The sequence below is a fragment of the Budorcas taxicolor genome, chromosome 10, assembly GCF_023091745.1.
Source record: "Budorcas taxicolor isolate Tak-1 chromosome 10, Takin1.1, whole genome shotgun sequence".
NCBI classification, from domain to species: Eukaryota; Metazoa; Chordata; class Mammalia; order Artiodactyla; family Bovidae; genus Budorcas; species Budorcas taxicolor.
The window spans coordinates 26,161,388-26,179,650 of NC_068919.1; the positions used below are offsets into that span (position 1 = coordinate 26,161,388).

The following is an 18,263-nucleotide window of genomic DNA, read 5'->3' on the forward strand; positions in this document are numbered from 1 at the left end:
AGAATTTCCAATATTATGAAGCTATAAAAATTAAATAGTTCTTTCTATATATATATATATACAGATCTGGAAAGATTTTCAGTTTAGGGAACACAAGAAAGTACATAAAAATAACACTATTCCTTCCATTTCGGAAAAAGTATTGAGGTTCTTAAAGCATTAAAATTAGAACTATCTTTTCATGTAACAATTTCACTTCTTATATATGCAAAGGAAATGGAATCAGTACCTTGAGAGATATTGACAGTTCTATGTTCATTGCAGCATTACTCACATTAACCAAATTATGAAAACAAACTAAATTTCTGGTGATGAATGACCAGTTAAAGTAAATGTGATACACACAACACAACAAAACACACACATACCAAAATACAATTCATTCTAAAAAAAAAAAGAAAATCAGGCCACTTGCAACAAGGTGATTAAAAGCGGAGAAAAGTGTAATAAGCCAGTCATAGAAAGCAAAACACTGCATCGTATCACATATGAGACATCTAAAAGAGTCAAATTCATGGAAGCAAAGAGTGAAATTGTGGTTTTGGGGGTCTGAGGGGAGGGTGCATGGGGAGATGGTCAAAGGAGACAAAATTTCACATATCAAGGTGAGTAAGTTCTGGAGACCTAATGCACAAGCAAGCTGTGCTTTATACTTGAAATTTGCTGAGAGGTAAATCTGCAGTGTTTTCACACACAAAACAATGGTAATTGTGCCAAGAGGTAGATACATTCATTAGCTTGATTGTGGTAATTATTTGATAATTATTGGTAATTGTTTGCAATATATAATATAGACATATAACAAAAAGTATTTGATATACATAATGTATAATAGACCTATATCAAAGCATCAAATTGTACACCTTACATATACACAATATTTGTGACAATTATACCACAATTTTTCTGAGAAAATAAAAACTTGTTATAAGCCACTTGCATTAAGGTTTGTTACTGCATAAAAACATTGTAAACTATCTGAAAAAGCCTATATTAATCATCATTTGTTGGGGCTTGTGTAGTCCTAGAAAAAGCTTCCCACCCATAGCAATTCAGGAACTAATCTAGTTAAATTTGATGTTACATGAAAATTGAGGTCCTGTTCTTATGAGTAATAATATTATTATCACCTATGTACAAAGTCAAAAGTATTAAATATATCTGTGTATGTATATTCATAGCTGGTATTGATTCCTGCAAAAATTGTTACATAATGACCCGTACTATGTCTTAAATTGATATAATGTTGATGTCAGTTTATTATATTTATTTAAGTACCTGGAAACAACCATCCAAATATTGAATTAAAGTGAGAACCTCTAATGGCAAAAAATTATTTTTATGAAAATATGTTTGTGCTCAAAAAAGTGTTCTAGGACTGTACATTAAATATTACCAATAGTGAATCCTGAAAAATAGGACTACATATGGCTTTTATTTCCTAAGGCCTAGATTTCTGTATTATTTAAATGCTCTAAAACAACCTGATATTGGCTTATGACTTAAAAATAAAATTTATTGATAAAACACAGAATAAAAGGCTCAGATGAACATACAACCCTTCAAATTCAGACTGTAGCGATGGCAGTATCATTTGGTCAAACATTTAAAAATTAGTTTTACAAGTGTGTAAACGACTGCTTACTCATAAAAAAATCACAATAGCTCCTTAACAGAAAATGTTCTCTATAAGAAATTAATGACCAAGTTAAAACCTTCTATTTGTGACAGTCTACTGTTAGTTTCTGTTTTTTTTAAACATGTTTCAATGCTATTCTCTCAAATCATCCCACCCTCACCTTTTCCCACAGAGTCCAACAGTCTGTTCTTTACATCTGTGTCTCTTTTGCTGTCTCTCATATAGGGTCATTGTTACCATCTTTCTAAATTTCATATATATGCGCTAATATACTGTATTGGTATTTTTCTTTCTGACTTACTTCGCTCTGTATAATAGGCTCCAGTTTCATCCACCTCATTAGAACTGATTCAAACGCATTCTTTTTAATAGCTGAGTAAAGAAACTGCTAGGTTCTTTAAAGCATATCTATTGTTTAGCTGATTGATACTAATAAGGAAGAAGATGAAAGGAAAAGGAAAGGAAAAAGAGGAGACAGAAAAGACAAGGACAACCAGAGGAAAGAAATAGGAGAGAAGAGAAGCAAGCAAGAAGGAATATCATGACAGCTGAAAGGGAAGCAGCAGCTGGAACAACGTTCTAGGGAATGGTTCCCGAGTCTTTTTTGCCTGCTCACTGCTTACAGACCCTCAGTAACTGCTGTCTTCACAGTCTCAGCAAGCACATAATGGGACTGTCTACAATTCATTTTCCCAGCCCCTTATCTCACCTCTCTGCCTCACAAACCTGAACTACAAGGACACTTGTTCTTTCTTTAATATCAAGGTTACTCCTATTTTTGTTCTGCACTATAGCTTTCCTTTTTCACGTGGTGGATTACTTTTTGTTCTAGAAATTCTGTCAATTGTTACTCAACAATGTCCCCCTCTCTCCTCCAGTCTTCCTGAGATATTCCTCCATTTTGCTATCACATTTTATTAGTGAGAGTCTCATATTCCTTTTCATGATGTTATAATTTACAATTGGCTAGTCGCTCTGTGGGCTTCCTGGGTAGCTCAGCTGGTAAAGAATCTGCCTGCAAGGCAAGAGACCTCTGCTCAATTCCTGGGTCGGGAAGTTCCCCTGGAGAAGGTATAGGCTACCCACTCCAGTGTTCTTGCCTGGAGAATCCCCATGGACAGAGGAGCCTGGTGGGCTTCAGTCCATGGGGTCTCAAAAAGACAGTAACAACTGAGTGACTAACAACAGTTGCTCTGTCTTCACTGCTAGGAGTATGAGCTTCTTAAGAGCAGAAACTATGTCTTAAAGATAAATCCTGACCAGATGAAGTTTTGTGGATTTAGGAGAGAAGACAAGGGTTTGGATGGCTGTGGGTGCGTATATACATATGTCTCAAAAATTGACAATAATAGTTTCTCATTAAACACACTGATTTTTTTATATTATTCCAAAGAAAACTAATGCTAGTAGAATTTTTAAAAAAGCAATTGTCATTCTAGAAATTTCCATGAACAACAGGTCAAAGATGATTCACATCAAAATCAATTCCCAAGGTCCTTTCTAGTACTTAGTGAAATACAATCCATGTCCAAAAATTTCCCTGTAAATTAAAATACAATTTAGGTGTATGAAGAGCTGTACAACTTGACAATTTGAATTTACCCTTGGAAAGACTGGCACTTGTGTATTCAACAAGGTTCAACAAATGAATATTGAATTGAAAAACAGAGATAAGAAAGAGCTAGAGGCAAGGTGGTACATGGGGAGAAGTTTTGTAATGTTGTAGTAGAGTTGCTGCATTTTGCCCATATAGGGGAAAGAACTGGTAATTTTAACAGGTTATTCACTTAAATTATACTCTCTCCACTTACCTGACCTCCCCAAAAAAGCAAATCCCAACAAATAATATTTTCACTATAATAGAATCTCTTAAGAACTGTTTCCCTCTTTGATCTCTGTGGTTAGTTCTCCCTACAGTTACTCCAGCTTTAACAATACCTTTGGATGACACTTTGATGACTCAGTGACCTGAATTCCCAGGCTGTTAATTATGAGATCTCTACTGAATTCCCATAGCATTAAGAGAAGAAAAAATATTAGAAGTTTGATTGAAAAAGTAAATGGGAAACAAAGGAAGCTATGATTAATAAATTATGACAACAGTATCTTCAAGGAAACTCAGCATCTCCTAACATTTGAATATCTATTGATAAATTAAATATCACTTAGACCAATACCTGGAGAAGGAAATGGCAACCCACTCCAGTATTCTTGCCTGGAGAATCTCATGGACAGAGGAGCCTGGTGGGCTACAGTCCACAGGGTCACAAAGAGCCGGACACGACTGAGCGACTTCACTTCACTTCTTCACTTCAGACCAATACCAGTGAAAAAGGAATGCCTATTAAGACACTCATTAGTAAAAATTATTTACTATTCTATTGTAAGCATATTCATGGACTATTCCTAGAAACCCTATACCTGCTTTTACCTCATTTATATAATTATCAAACACATTTTAGCCATAATAATATCTAAAAAAATAGAAATTAAATATGTTGGCAGAGGTCAATATGCTAAAGTCAAAACTAATATTCAAATGAAATAATATTCTGAATCAGGAATGTAATCCCTATACTGATGCTGCGCTCTTTTTTAGATCAATGCTATAACATACTAAAAAAAAAGAGCTCTTATGTCTATTAAGCTTTTTGCTTTTCTTAGTATTATACCTATACTATCTCATTTATTATTTCCAACAAAATGGTGAGATGGAAATATAATATTCTTCCCCATCAGATGAAGAAATAAGATTGTGATTTACCAGTTAATAGTAGGAAAGGGACAGAATGTGTGTCTTGGCATTCAGCCCTGCGTATTCTTTACTCATGAACTAAATCTAGACATACTGAATATATCTGACTCTATAACGCTGCTCAGAAAAGTAATGTGTACACACAGAATACCAAATATCACAATTCTTATATCATTTAACATTATTATAAGAGCTCCATTTCAACAGATTGTTTAAAAAATTGATTTTTGCTAAACGATTATTCTCATTTTACAAAAATTTAGACTAATTTCTACATAACCTCTAGCCTAGAGAGAAATAAGCAAAAACTTTGTGTTGGAACAGTAACATTCTCTTTTACATAAGTACACATTAGCCTAGCATGATTTAAAAAAAAATGAGCTTAAAAAACGGTGGATAACTAAAATCTTAATTCATAATTGGAAAATAATATTTATTCATTTATCTTTTTAGGATTGCATTTTATATATGGAGAAGAAAATGGCAACCCACTCCAGTACTCTTACCTGGAAAATCCCATGGACAGAGGAGCCTGACAGGCTATAGTTCGTGTGGTCGCAGAGTCGGACACAACTGAACAACTTCACTTCACTTCACTTTTATCTTATCAAGGTAAAATTAACATAAGGTAAAATCAATCATTTGAAAGCTACAAACCGATAGCATTTAGGCGTTCATTATATTGTGGAATCATCACTTCTACCTAGTTCCAAAATGTTTTCATACATAATGAAATGTGTATCCTTACATCAATCCTTTTTGTGGCTGAATATTATTGTTCTGTATGGATTAACACATCCATTCATCAGCAGATTAACATTTAGAGTGTTCTGTAATATTCACATACAAGATTTTGTTTTTGTACTTGTTTTTAATTCTTTGGGGTTATAGACCAGGAGAAGAATTGATGAGTTTTATGCATCCACAGGATTCTCCAGTATTCTTGCCTGGAGAATCCCATGGACGCAGGAGCCTGGTAGGCTGCAGTCCATGGGGTCGCTAAGGGTCAGACACGACTGAAGCAACTTCACTTTCACTTTTCACTTTCGTGCATTGGAGAAGGAAATGGCAACCCACTCCAGTGTTCTTGCCTGGAGAATCCCAGGGATGGAGGAGCCTGGTGGGCTGCCGTCTATGGGGTCGCACAGAGTCGGACACAACTGAAGCGACTTAGCAGCAGCAGCAGCATGGAAATTCAATTTTTTGAGCAACTGCAAATTAGGAAGTGTATCACCCCACTGAAATGTATTTGACAGTTTTCTCATGAGAACACCAGAGTTATGGCTTCAGGGGAAGCACACCACAGGTGATCTGCCATTTTGACACCTCCCATCAAGTGTCTATAACATCACCATGATTTATGTCTGTTGATGTTGACCTTGATCACCTGACTGAAATGTTTCTCAGGTTGCCTCATTGTAAATTTACTCTCCCTACTATCCACACCGTATTTTGAGGAAAGTCACTACACTCAGCCTATACTTGAGTAATGAGTAGCTATGTTCCCCTTGATTAGGGTAGTGTGCTTCAAAATTTATCTCTAATTCTCCTGCATGGGTGATTACTCTTCTACCCCATGTACTAACTTATTCAATCATTTACATCAGTATGAAATCATGGATATTTATAATTTGGATTATAATCTAAAACTGCTATTGGGAGTTTTATTTTCATTAGGCTCTTAAACTTCTTTGATGTATACCTGCATCAAATTTTGTGAGTTTATGTATGCTTGAGCATTCCCTTATTGTCTGGGACCAAAATATTCTCCTGACTTATCTTGTATCTTTATTTCCTATTCTTACAATAGCCATTTCTCGAAAGATCCCTGGTTCCTTTAACTGTATAACAGTATTAGAAACAAATACGAGCTCACAAGCTCACGAGCTCATGAGCTTGTTGCTAGGCCGTCCTTCCATTCAGGCACCCACAGAAGACACAGCGAATGTCTTAGAAAATATATTCAAAATTACATTATCATAAAGAATAATTTCACTGTACTAAAATCTTCTGGGTGTAACTTATTCATTCATTCCCCTTAACCCATGAACCCTTGACAAGCACCTAACCACCACCTAACCACCTAACACAGTATCCATAGTTTTGCATTTCATACAGATGGAATCACACAGCACATAGACTTTTCAGATTGGCTTCCTTTGTGTAGCAATAGACACTTAAGGATCCTGTATATCTTTTCATGACATGATAGATTATTTCTTTTTATTACCAAATAATATTCCATTGTACAAGTGTACCACACTTTATTTAACCATTAACAGATTGAAGGACATCTTGGATGGCTCTAGTTTTTGGTAATTATGGATAAAGCTACCACAAATGTTCAAATGCAGATTTTGTATAAACAGAATTTTTAACTCGGCTTGGTAAATGGCCACCAGTACTATTACTTTATCATACGGCAATACTATCATTAGTTTTGTAAAGCTCTACCAAACTATCTTCCAAATCTTTGTCCTTATTTAAAGTTGTTTTAATCAGGCTAGAGGTTTCCTTAGATTACTCTTTCATTGGTTGTCCCATTTGATTTCTTTAAAAGCCCCATGTCCTAGAAGTCACAGGAGTATAAGAATAACAATATCAACACCTTGATTAATGGAATAGAATGTCCACCTCCTCCAATTGTTGTGTCTCCTAAGATGGTGGAGCTGAAACACAAGATTCATTTATTCCCTAAAACACATGAACAGATATGCTAGATAGAGAGGAAGTAACCATAAAGTTTAGATAAACCCTGGGAACCTGTCCAGAGTCCCCAATCACTGAGAAATAGTGAAATGTCTGTTTAGCAAAAGCTCTGTAACAATGAGAAGGGAAGAAAATGAATAGAAAGTCATCCTGTAGATATACTGCATTTTAGCCACCCATTCTTGATGAGCTGATGTGGAGCTGAGATAAAGGTATTTGACTCTGCCCTCTGCCAACTCCATGCTGCTGCTGCTAAGTCGCTTCAGTTGTGTCCAACTCTGTGCGACCTCATAGACAGCAGCCCGCCAGGCTCTCCTGTCCCTGGGATTCTTCAGGCAAGAATACTAGAATGGGTCGCCATTTCCCTCTCTACCCAAACCCATATTCAAGGTTATTTTAGTGTAGCTATCATCATTAAATGTTTGTATTCCCAATATTCGAGATATTCATACAATGGAACCTAAATAAATGGTTTAAAGGTTATCTCTGTTTTCCATTCCTAAACACAGTCAGCTAAAGTTTAATGTACAGATGTTTCTAAACTGTGTGTGAAGACAGAGGACTCTCCTATGCCTGATTATCAGCAAAACTGACCAGTGGTGGATTGACATCACTGACACTATCTACATAGTTAATGCCAAGTGTAATAATCCCACTCTTCTGTTTCATTCTTTTCATGTCTGCTTTCCAAACCCTAACCATTCATTCCCAAAGTGTGAAAAGAACACTAAAAATGTGTAGTTACATAAATTTTCTCTTAATTTCTCTCTAAAAAATACATTGAATGAAGTATATTTAAGTATATTATTTTAGAGTAACTGGAATTTAAAATATCCTTCAACACTGTATATTTTTCAAAGAAAAAGTTTCTTCCATATATTTAAAAGTGTACATGTTAGTATGTAACTGCATAGAAAACAAACTGAAACCATAACCACCAATATGTGAACAATTTTATTTTTCTGATAAAAAAATTAACAGGAATGGGCAAATAGAGACACACTATCATATTTCCTTCTCAGAACACTAAAGTGTTGGATTCTTATCCATAAGATTAAATCATATAATATTGTATAAATGAAAATAAGAGGTAAACTTCCCTTACTATTTTGTTATTTTGAATAATATTGTTAATATTGCCCTTTGGGTATGACAGTTCTCAGTGGTATCCAACTCTTTGTGACCCCATGGACCATAGCTTGCCAGGTTCCTCTATCCAGAAGATTATGCCTGCAAGAATACTAGAGTTGGTTGTCATTTCTTATACCAGGGAATCTTCTCCAGCCATGGATCATACGTGTACCTCTTGCATCTCCTGCACTGGCAGGAGATTCTTTACTGCTGAGCCACTTGGGAAGCCCCAGTATTGCCTGGTACTCATTTTTCAATCATGATCATTGCTCAAATAATCAAAGAAACTTTTGACACTTTAAAATGTCTCTCTATTCTTCATTAAAACCCCATAAAACAAGCAGTTCAAGACTGACTGTTCTACAATGGGCATACTTGGTGTACAGTACTGAGGGAGCAACTGAGCACACACTGACGAGTCATCTCCCTCTGCTCACCATCCCATGTCCACTTACCCAAGTCATCTGGCCCTAGAGATAACAACTTAGTTCTGGGATAATGTTTTTCTTTTTTAAAAAGTTAATCAAAGAAATATTTTTTTTTTCTATGCTTAACTCTAACATTAGAACTTTTATTATTGTCCTCACCAGTTCTCACTCTGATCTTGACAAAAGGCACACTTTCCAGATGATGTTCTTAATTCAGAGAGACCAGAATGAAGTGGTCTCAAAGGAACATAGCATGAGTAGCTTGAAAAATTTGCTACTCCAGAGACCTCTCTCCATACTAAATATATGCCTCACACTCCCCCATGAACGCTGGTCACAGCAGGAAGTGGATTCTTTGTTTTGATGCAATATGATTCTATTTCAGAGTCTATTTAGAATATGGACAATGTTTTATTCTCAGGAAGAAATGTGGTCAAATATGGTGTCTCTCTGGTAAGGAGATACACTCTGCACTCTAAATTTCTTAACTTCTCCCTTAGTTCCCTTCCTTATCATATTGAAGACAATGTTTTAATGCCATATTTTCATGAACACTAATTAGAAAGATTTGGAATTGCATAACTTTCAGAAACATCAAGGATTTCTTCTCCAAGGTATTGGTGGACCTTCTGGACTCTCTACATGATCAGAATGAGTACACAGTCTCACAGCTGTGTAGGTGCCCTCTTTGAGGTAATATTCAGGTCCTCACAGATCCATAGTCATCAGGGTCTGCAGTTTTCTTGACTTAAGGAAACCTGTGTTCTAGGCACAGATATGTAACTGTAATTAACAGAAATTTCCAAATATTGAGAAAAGTGATAGTAACTAATTTAACTCAGGAAGGAACTTAATAGAGCTTATGGAGAGAAATCTTTCAAAGCCTACAATAGTCAATAGTTACCCTGAAAATGGAATTATGCTCTTGGAACTGAACAGGAAGCACAGAATGACAGCACAGATGAAGGACTGGCATCAGAGAGTATCGGGACTGCACTCCAGTCATGCTATTTCCCAGCTCTGAGACTCTAACAGTTTACTGCTAAGTCATGTCAGTTGTGTCCGACTCAGTGTGACCCCCTAGACGGCAGCCCACCAGGCTCCCCCATCCCTGGGATTCTCCAGGCAAGAACACTGGAGTGGGTTGCCATTTCCTTCTCCAGTGCATGAAAGTGGAAAGTGAAAGGGAAGTCGCTCAGTCATGTCCAACTCCTAGTAACCCCATGGACTGCACCCTACTAGGCTCCTCCATCCATGGGATTTTCCAGGCAAAAGTACTGGAGTGGGGTGCCATTGCCTTCTCCGCTAACAGGTTACACTGGGAGTCAAATTCAGAATAGTAACAAATATTTCATTTATTTTATTTGGTTATTGTGAAGATTACTTTAGACAATATGGGTGAAATTTTCTAGCATATGGGAGGTATTTAGAAAGAGAGTGACAAAGAAAGAGAAAGGTTTAGTTTTCCCATGACCTGAAATTAGCAACTCGAAGAAGAAAATAAATTGTCCCATTTATTCTTATTTTTAATTGTCCTAACATTTGATTTTTTGTGTATTAGTTCTGCTCTACTCATTTGATTTTCAACCATGCTCTTAGAATCTTTAGTCTCACTTCTCCTACTTAGGGTAGATTTGAAAATTACCTACCTATTTCATGTAATTAACTTTAACAGAATTATTAATATAGTTTTTATATAATTATCTTAGCAGTAATACTTTGCAATTTAACTAAAATAATATTTACAACCTATTAAGCTACTATTAGGTGAAAAGGCATAAGCTTTTATTCTTTGATAAATCATACACCACCTACAATCTATTTCTTTTTCACTGAGGTGCTCAAACGTGATCACAGATCATAGTAAGAAAATATTCGATAAATTCCTGTTTACCACACTGGAAAAAATTGAAAGTCCCTCCTACATCTATTACTTTCTAATTTTCTTTTTATTTTCATCCTTGGTACCTGATAAATCAATGGATTTAAACCAAACCAGTATCATCAAAAGCTTCAGTTACAGACAACAGGGAGATATATTCATGTAAAACCTCAGAGCCACAGCATTAAATTGATCATAATTCTTGATTCATAGTACATTCACAAATTTCTCAAAGTCTATTTTAAATTTTTTTGCTTGTTTATTTACAAACAATACTATAACTATAAAAACATGACTAATATAAGACCTAAATAGCTCATAATATCATACAGCTGATAATGCGTGCATACTCATCCTGATCCTTACCCCTCATGCTGGAGTTACTTACATCATTTTAAATACATAGTTTATACATAGAAGTCCCTACAAAATACATTATTTTCTATGGCTGTTCACTTTATAAAAATTATGATAACCTCTTTTTTCTTCATTATTATGCCTCAAAAAGATACATCTTTGTCATTTTATATATATTTTATATGTTATATTTCTGAATAATATTCCACTGTCCTGTTTATATGTATAATTATAAATATTTCCATACATACAGTTGTTAGAATTTATCTCAAGCATGCAAATGAGACTGAAATTGCTGAACCATAGGATGTATCAGTACTGAGCTTTACATGAAAAGGACAATTTTTTTCCAAGGTGACTATGTAAGTAAATGCTTCCATCAGCAATAAATAAGAAACCTGCTTGATTCAGAAAATATATTTTTACATCTTTTCTTCAGATTAAATTAGAATAAACTGAACTAAATGGAAGAAGTAACCAGTCATGGGGTCTCAAAGAGTTAGGCACGACTGAGCGACTAAACTGAACTGATCTGAACTAGTCTGTAGTGTTCAGATTTAATTTTCTTGAGCTGTGTGATTTATGGGAGCTCCAGGCCTTCCTCCTAGTGATATTTTACTCACTTTATTTAATCATCATATTAGGCAACATCTTCATTGTGCTGCTAATTATTGCTGACCTTCATCTCTACTCTCCTATGTACATCATATTAGTCAATCTTTGATTCACTGACTTATGCCTTTCATCAGTAACCACTCCTAAACTGACCTCAGACTTTCTCAAGGCAAACAGGACCATCTCCCTTAGAGCATGCATGTGTCAGATTTTTTTTGAACATTTTTTTGAGGGGATGAAATGGTGTTGCTTGTGGCCATGGCCTATGATCTTTATGTGGCCATCTGCAAGCCACTCCATTACTCTAGCATCCTGAACACACAAATGTGCATTCAGCTAGTGATGACATTATGGATCACTGGCTTTGTGCACTCAGTAAGCCAACTAACTATAATTATATAATTGCCTTTCTGTGGACCCAGAGAATTGGATAGTAATTTCTGTGATATTCCATGGGTGATCTAGCTAGCTTTCTTGGATACTAATGTTTTAGAAATGTTGATTCATGCTGACAGCGGGGTACTGGCCACCATCTGCTTCATTCTACTGCTGATCTCTTGCTTTTATATTCTGCTTACTGTCTGCCATCAATCCTGGGGCAGGGCATCCAAGGCTCTCTCCACTTGTACTGCCCACAGTGGTCATGTTATTCTTTGTCCTTGTATCTTCATCTCTTTTTCCATTCAGCACCACTTGGGTGGGCAAGTTCCTGCTGTAGTTTATGTGATCATCACACCACTACTAAATCCAGCCATTTATACTTTAAGAAACAAAGAGATGGGGAATGCCATTAAGTGGCTATGATGACAGACTGTGGATTTCTGTTGGTATTTCATCATCTCAAATTATCAGAATGTCTTCCGTGAGCACCCTAAATTAGCCACACCTGTGGCAACCCACTCCAGTATTCTTGCCTGGAGAATCCCAGGGACAGGGAGCCTGATGGGCTGCTGTCTATGGGGTCGCACAGAGTCGGACACGACTGAAGCAACTTAGCAGCAGCAGCAGCAGCATCCTGTTACTTAAGACTGGGAGGAGTTCCCCAATTAGCATATAGAAATCATGTATATCTCTTGAAGAAAGTTTTGCATCAATTCTTTAGTATTCTAGAATTGCAAAAATGATTTCCTGTTTGGAAAATGTGGTCAGTCTTTATAAGTATGATTTTGATTGTTCTCAAGAATGGCTTGAAATTAGTAAGAATTTTGATGTTAATTATTATGATTCGTACTATTACTTCAACACTGACCACCATATCAGGAAATTTTCTATTATTCTATGCATTTCTTAACAGAGCATTTCACATAGGCCTTCTCTAAAGTTTTCTTTAATAAGTTAGTGCATTATATTGTTATATTTATCTTTATAAAATGATAAATTAGTCTATCAATTAGACAACATTCTATTGCCTTCTATAAACATATATATAAAAGTAATCATTAAATATTTATAATCCTATTCAGAAAGGAAATTGGATCATAATCCTAATCTGGAGAGTTTTTTTCTCTTAACATCATGTTTTAGTCATTTGTGAAACAGTGTAATATCTTTAAAAGAACTATCTTAAATACAAGTGAAGTGAAGCGAAGTGAAATTGACTTAGTCGTGTTCAACTCTTTGTAACCCAGTGGACTATACAGTCCGTGGAATTCTCCAGGTCAGAATACTGGAGAGGCTTAGACTTTCCCTTCTCCAGGGGATCTTTCCAAACCAGGGATTGATCCCAGGTCTTCCACATTGCAGGCAGATTCTTTACCAGCTAAGCCATCAGGGAAGCTCATTAAATACAAAGATGGCTATATCAACAACCTTTGGAGATTTTGCTTTTTTCCTTCCTAGTCATAAATGTGTTAGGTAGTTCATCATTAGGTAGGCCAAAAAATGTAGCTTTGGAATAAACTATCCACTTAATTCACTGAAGTGTCCAAATAGCCTGTAAGAACTAGATTATGTTCAGAGCTTGTGATTAATTTATTACTACATTAAACAAAACTTTTCTTCAAAATCTTCCTCAAAATATTATACAAGTTTACATACATTTATATGAAATCTATACCTCAGATATGCAGATGGTACCACCCTTATGGCAGAAAGTGAAGAGGAACTAAAAAACCTCTTGATGAAAGTGAAAGTGGAGAGTGAAAAAGTTGGCTTAAAGCTCAACATTCAGAAAACAAAGATCATGGCATCCGGTCCCATCACTTCATGGGAAATAGATGGGGAAACAGTGGAAACAGTGTTTATTTTTTTGGGCTCCAAAATCACTGCAGATGGTGATTGCAGCCATGAAATTAAAAGATGATTACTCCTTAGAAGAAAAGTTATGACCAACTTAGATAGCATATTCAAAAGCAGAGACATTACTTTGCCGACTAATGTCCATCTAGTCAAGGCTATGGTTTTTCCTGTGGTCATGTATGGATGTGAGTGTTGGACTGTGAAGAACGCTGAGCGCTGAAGAATTGATGCTTTTGAACTGTGGTGTTGGAGAAGACTCTTGAGAGTCCCTTGGACTGAAAGGAGATCCAGCCAGTCCATTCTGAAGGAGATCAGCCCTGGGTGTTCTTTGGAAGGAATGATGCTAAAGCTGAAGCTCCAGTACTTTGGCCACCTCATGCGAAGAGTTGACTCATTGGAAACAACTCTGATGCTGGGAGGGATTGGGGGCAGGAGGAGAAGGGGACAACAGAGGATGAGATGGCTGGATGGCATCACTGACTCAATGGACGTGAGTCTGAGTGAACTCCGGGAGACGGTGATGGACATGAAGGCCTGGCGTGCTGCGATTCATGGGGTCGCAAAGAGTTGGACACAACTGAGCAACTGAACTGAACTGATGGATCTAGATATACTACCAATTTCATATTCCTTTCAAAAGATGGCATTATCCTTTGTATTTTGTAAATTTCCAATAGAGAATCTCAGGAATAAACCCTTAAGTAAAATAATTGCTATTTTCATATGTGTATGTATATATGCACATGAATTCTATTTTTATTTTTTTATATATTTGTACTTACTTTGGATAATATCTATTAACTTGTCTTGAATCTACTGATTTTTTTCTTCTGCTGTGTCCAATCTGTTTTTGTCTTCTTAAATTCATAATATTGCATATTTCATTTTCGTTTCTAAAATCGCTTGGTTCTTTCTTAGATATTCTGTTCCTCTGTGTAATTATTTTCAGTTTTTCAAATTCCTAATGTCTTTTAACTATATCAATTATTTTATGCTCTCTTCTGATTTCACAAATTGTGTCTTATGTGGTCTACTTCACTTAACTCATTTGCCACTAATTATCAATCACATATCCCTGCTTCTTGAATATTCCACAATTATGTTTTCCTATATTACACATTGTATATAAAAGATCATGTAGTGCTGATATAATAAATTCCTTCAGAAACGATCTATTCCTTCCTCTCTGAGCCATAAAATGTTAAGGTTTGATCACTTCAATCCGATCAAGTACTACCCTATTTGATTCTGCAGTGTAATTTTTATAATTTTGGTACATTTCAGGTTTGCTCCTGTTCCTTGGATATATCCCTTCCACATTTGGATTATGATTCTAATAGATCTTTTCCTCCTCAGTCTGATAGAGTTCAGGTGGTTCAGTATTGCCTTTCAGAACTTTTGAGCTTAGAACTTTAGTCTTCTCCATTCTCCTGCTACTTTCAAAAGTAAGGCAAATTCCTCAATCAGAGCTCTGGCTTTATATTGTACTTTCTAATTTAATATACCTAAAAAGAATCCACTGAAAATATAAATCAAAACAACAAAATAATTTTGAAGAGGAAAAATATGAAATACAAACTGATTACATAATCCTGAAAGAATTGTGGATCACAAATACTCAGGACAGAGGGTCCTTTCATAGCTTCACAATGAACCTGGCTCAGTCTTCTAGTTGTCAAAGCAAGCTATAAATTAAATAGGTTTTGTAATTTACACAGATCATACACACTAACACATATTTAAGACACATGTATTGAGACACAGTAGAGTTATATGAGTTACTAGAGAAAACAGTCAGCAAAAAAATTGGATAGAGTAGTTGTTGGATAATAATAATACCATCCAGGCTATCGTCATATCAACACATTTTGATGTTTGAGGAATATTCATTGATGGATTAAGTCACAGTTTCAAAAATTGTGAAATACTGACATATACATAAATTTCCCTGTCCTAAGTCAACTGGAGATGATTTGAGTCCATTTGAAATGAAACAAGCAAGGGAAGCATATTTTCAAACTCATAAAACATACTGTCTATGAGGTTCTCCTTCTGTTTTCCTTCCCAGTATCTGTCAGTCTCTATTACAGCATCTGATACATTTTCTTTCTACTCCACTTCTCACACGCTGTTTTTGTCCCCAGGTCATAAATACTCCCAGACACATATTTTTGTCTTTCAGAAAGAATGATAAATTTAATTATTCATATCCAGCATTTAAATTTTAGAGTTAGATATTTCATAATTTTCTGAAAATTTGCATATATTAGTTCTCCATTAATTCATTGAATTAATAAAATTCAGTTGATTAATTGAATATAGGCAGTCTGATGCATAAGGCCATACTTTCAGTAGACACTAGTCTCTAAACATTGCTTTTTCAAAACTGTCCAAATACTTATTGGGGCTTTAATTTGGCTGACATATCTTTATCTACAGAGTTAACTTGATAAATTCAATGTAACAACATAACCAATGGTCTAGTCTAAATATTATAAAATGGTAACTTCAGAAAAAAAACAGCCCTAAATTTGCATATTTATTTAACCACTTGTATTTCATGAAGTTGTTTGAAATAAACTGTGCTCCCATGAGTTACTTAAGAGATCTTCCAGCTCAAGAACTGACTACAGAGTCTCCTCATAGCCATCTTCATGTCTTTGTTCCTCAATGTGTAAATGGCAGGATTCAGGATGGGTGTAACCAAAAAGTCTAAAATGGCAAGAAACTTATCCACTGTCACTAGAGGAAATGGCCACATGTAAACAAAGATGCAGGGTCCAAAGAACAAAACCACCACAGTGATGTGTGCTGACAGAGTAGAGAGGGCCTTGTGCAAACCATCTGAAGAGCGCTTCCATACAGTGACCAGAATGAAAACATAGGAGATGATCAACAAGAAGAAAGTGCCCATGGATATGAACCCACTGTTGGCAGTGACCATGAATTCCATTCTGTAGGAATCTATGCAGGCAAGTTTGATAAACCAAGGAAGGTCACAGTAAAAACTGTCAATTTCATTAGGACCACAGAAAGGCAAATGGATCACAAAAGCTAACTGGACCACTGAGTGAATGAGGCCAATAGCCCAAGCACCACACAGAAGCAAAAGGCACACCCATGGGCTCATGATGGTCAGGTAGTGCAGGGGCTTACATATGGCCACATAGCGATCAAAGGCCATGGCAGTGAGCAGCACCATCTCAGATGCACCCAGGGTGTGAAGGACAAATATCTGGGTGACACATGCCTGGAAGGATATGGTTTTGTGCCCAGAGTACAGATCAGAGATCATCTTAGGCACTGTTAAGGTAGAAAGACACAAATCAATAAATGAGAGGTTGGCTAAAAGGAAGTACATGGGGGAATGTAGATGAGGGTCAAAGGTCACTGCAAACACAACAAGGAGATTCCCTAGAACAATTGTTACATAAAACACTGTAGAGAAGGCAAGGAGGAAATGCTGCACTGGTCTAGAGGTAGAAAGACCCAGGAAAACAAATTCAGACACCAAAGAGTCATTTCTTTCATACATTGGCTTTTTCTGATGATACCTAAAATCCAGAAACAAAATAACCAAAGAATTTATCAAATGTCAATATTTAAAGAAACAGATTTAAGCTTTTATCAAATTCAGTTTATGAAGAAAAAAAATCTTCACTAACAGCCATTAATATGTTATGAAAATATGAATTAATTTATTTCTTTAAGTAATTCAACTAATGAGTATAACTCATATCCTAATGAGTATCTATTATACCTAAGTCCAATGTCAAGTTCTGAGGTGAAACAGAAATTCTGACTTTTGAAGTTTTAAAGGTTCGATCTGGATGGGTAGATACAGGTAGATCAACATTAAATAACTTTAAATACAGATACATCTCTGACAACTAATTTGAAGGAAATATCAGAGGGCTATGATAATGTGACATATCACCATCATGATTAGTTAGGCTCTGTAAAATATAAGTTATCACTGAAAGTAAGTAGAGTAGTCCAGACTTTGGAAATGCCATGTGCAAAGGCCCTGAGACACAGGAGAGGGGGACAGGAATATGAATGACTAAAATCAGCCTGGAGAAATAGGTCAAATAGGATGAAATCTTGGATCCATGATAAGAATTTTGCCTTTTACCCTAAGAGCAGTAGGAAATCTTGGGGGATATTCAGCAGATCATATTTCTGTTTTCAGAGAGTTATAAAAATCTCAATGTAAAGAATGGAAGGAGAGGGCCAGAATAAACAAGTAACCTCAAGAGACTACTGAAGAATCCTATAACACCAGTGTGGACAGGGTGAATTATTCAATCAATGGTGTTGGCACAACAGGTAAATTTGTAAATACATAGATTATTGCCTCTCATGATAAACTCGAGAGTTTCAAAATGATATTTAAACATCAAAAGGGTAACAAACCAAAAGAAAGAAAAATAATATTTTAACAAACATTTAACATCTAAAATTCATTCTAAGAATATCTAGGTAACAAATGAGGGAGGAAAAATAGTT

At 35.8% G+C, this 18,263-nt stretch overlaps 1 protein-coding gene and 1 pseudogene across 1 annotated transcript; one reads left to right on the top strand and one right to left on the bottom strand.

Annotated features, from left to right (window-relative positions):
- Positions 1 to 572: 572 nt before the first annotated feature.
- Positions 573 to 12,320, top strand: LOC128054777 (olfactory receptor 4F17-like; annotated as a pseudogene).
- A 4,033-nt stretch (positions 12,321 to 16,353) lies between these two features.
- LOC128054060 (olfactory receptor 4F6-like) lies at positions 16,354 to 17,289 on the bottom strand. The gene has a single exon (XM_052646615.1). It carries the CDS (start codon positions 17,287 to 17,289, stop codon positions 16,354 to 16,356), a length of 936 nt encoding a protein of 311 aa, XP_052502575.1.
- Positions 17,290 to 18,263: the final 974 nt, after the last annotated feature.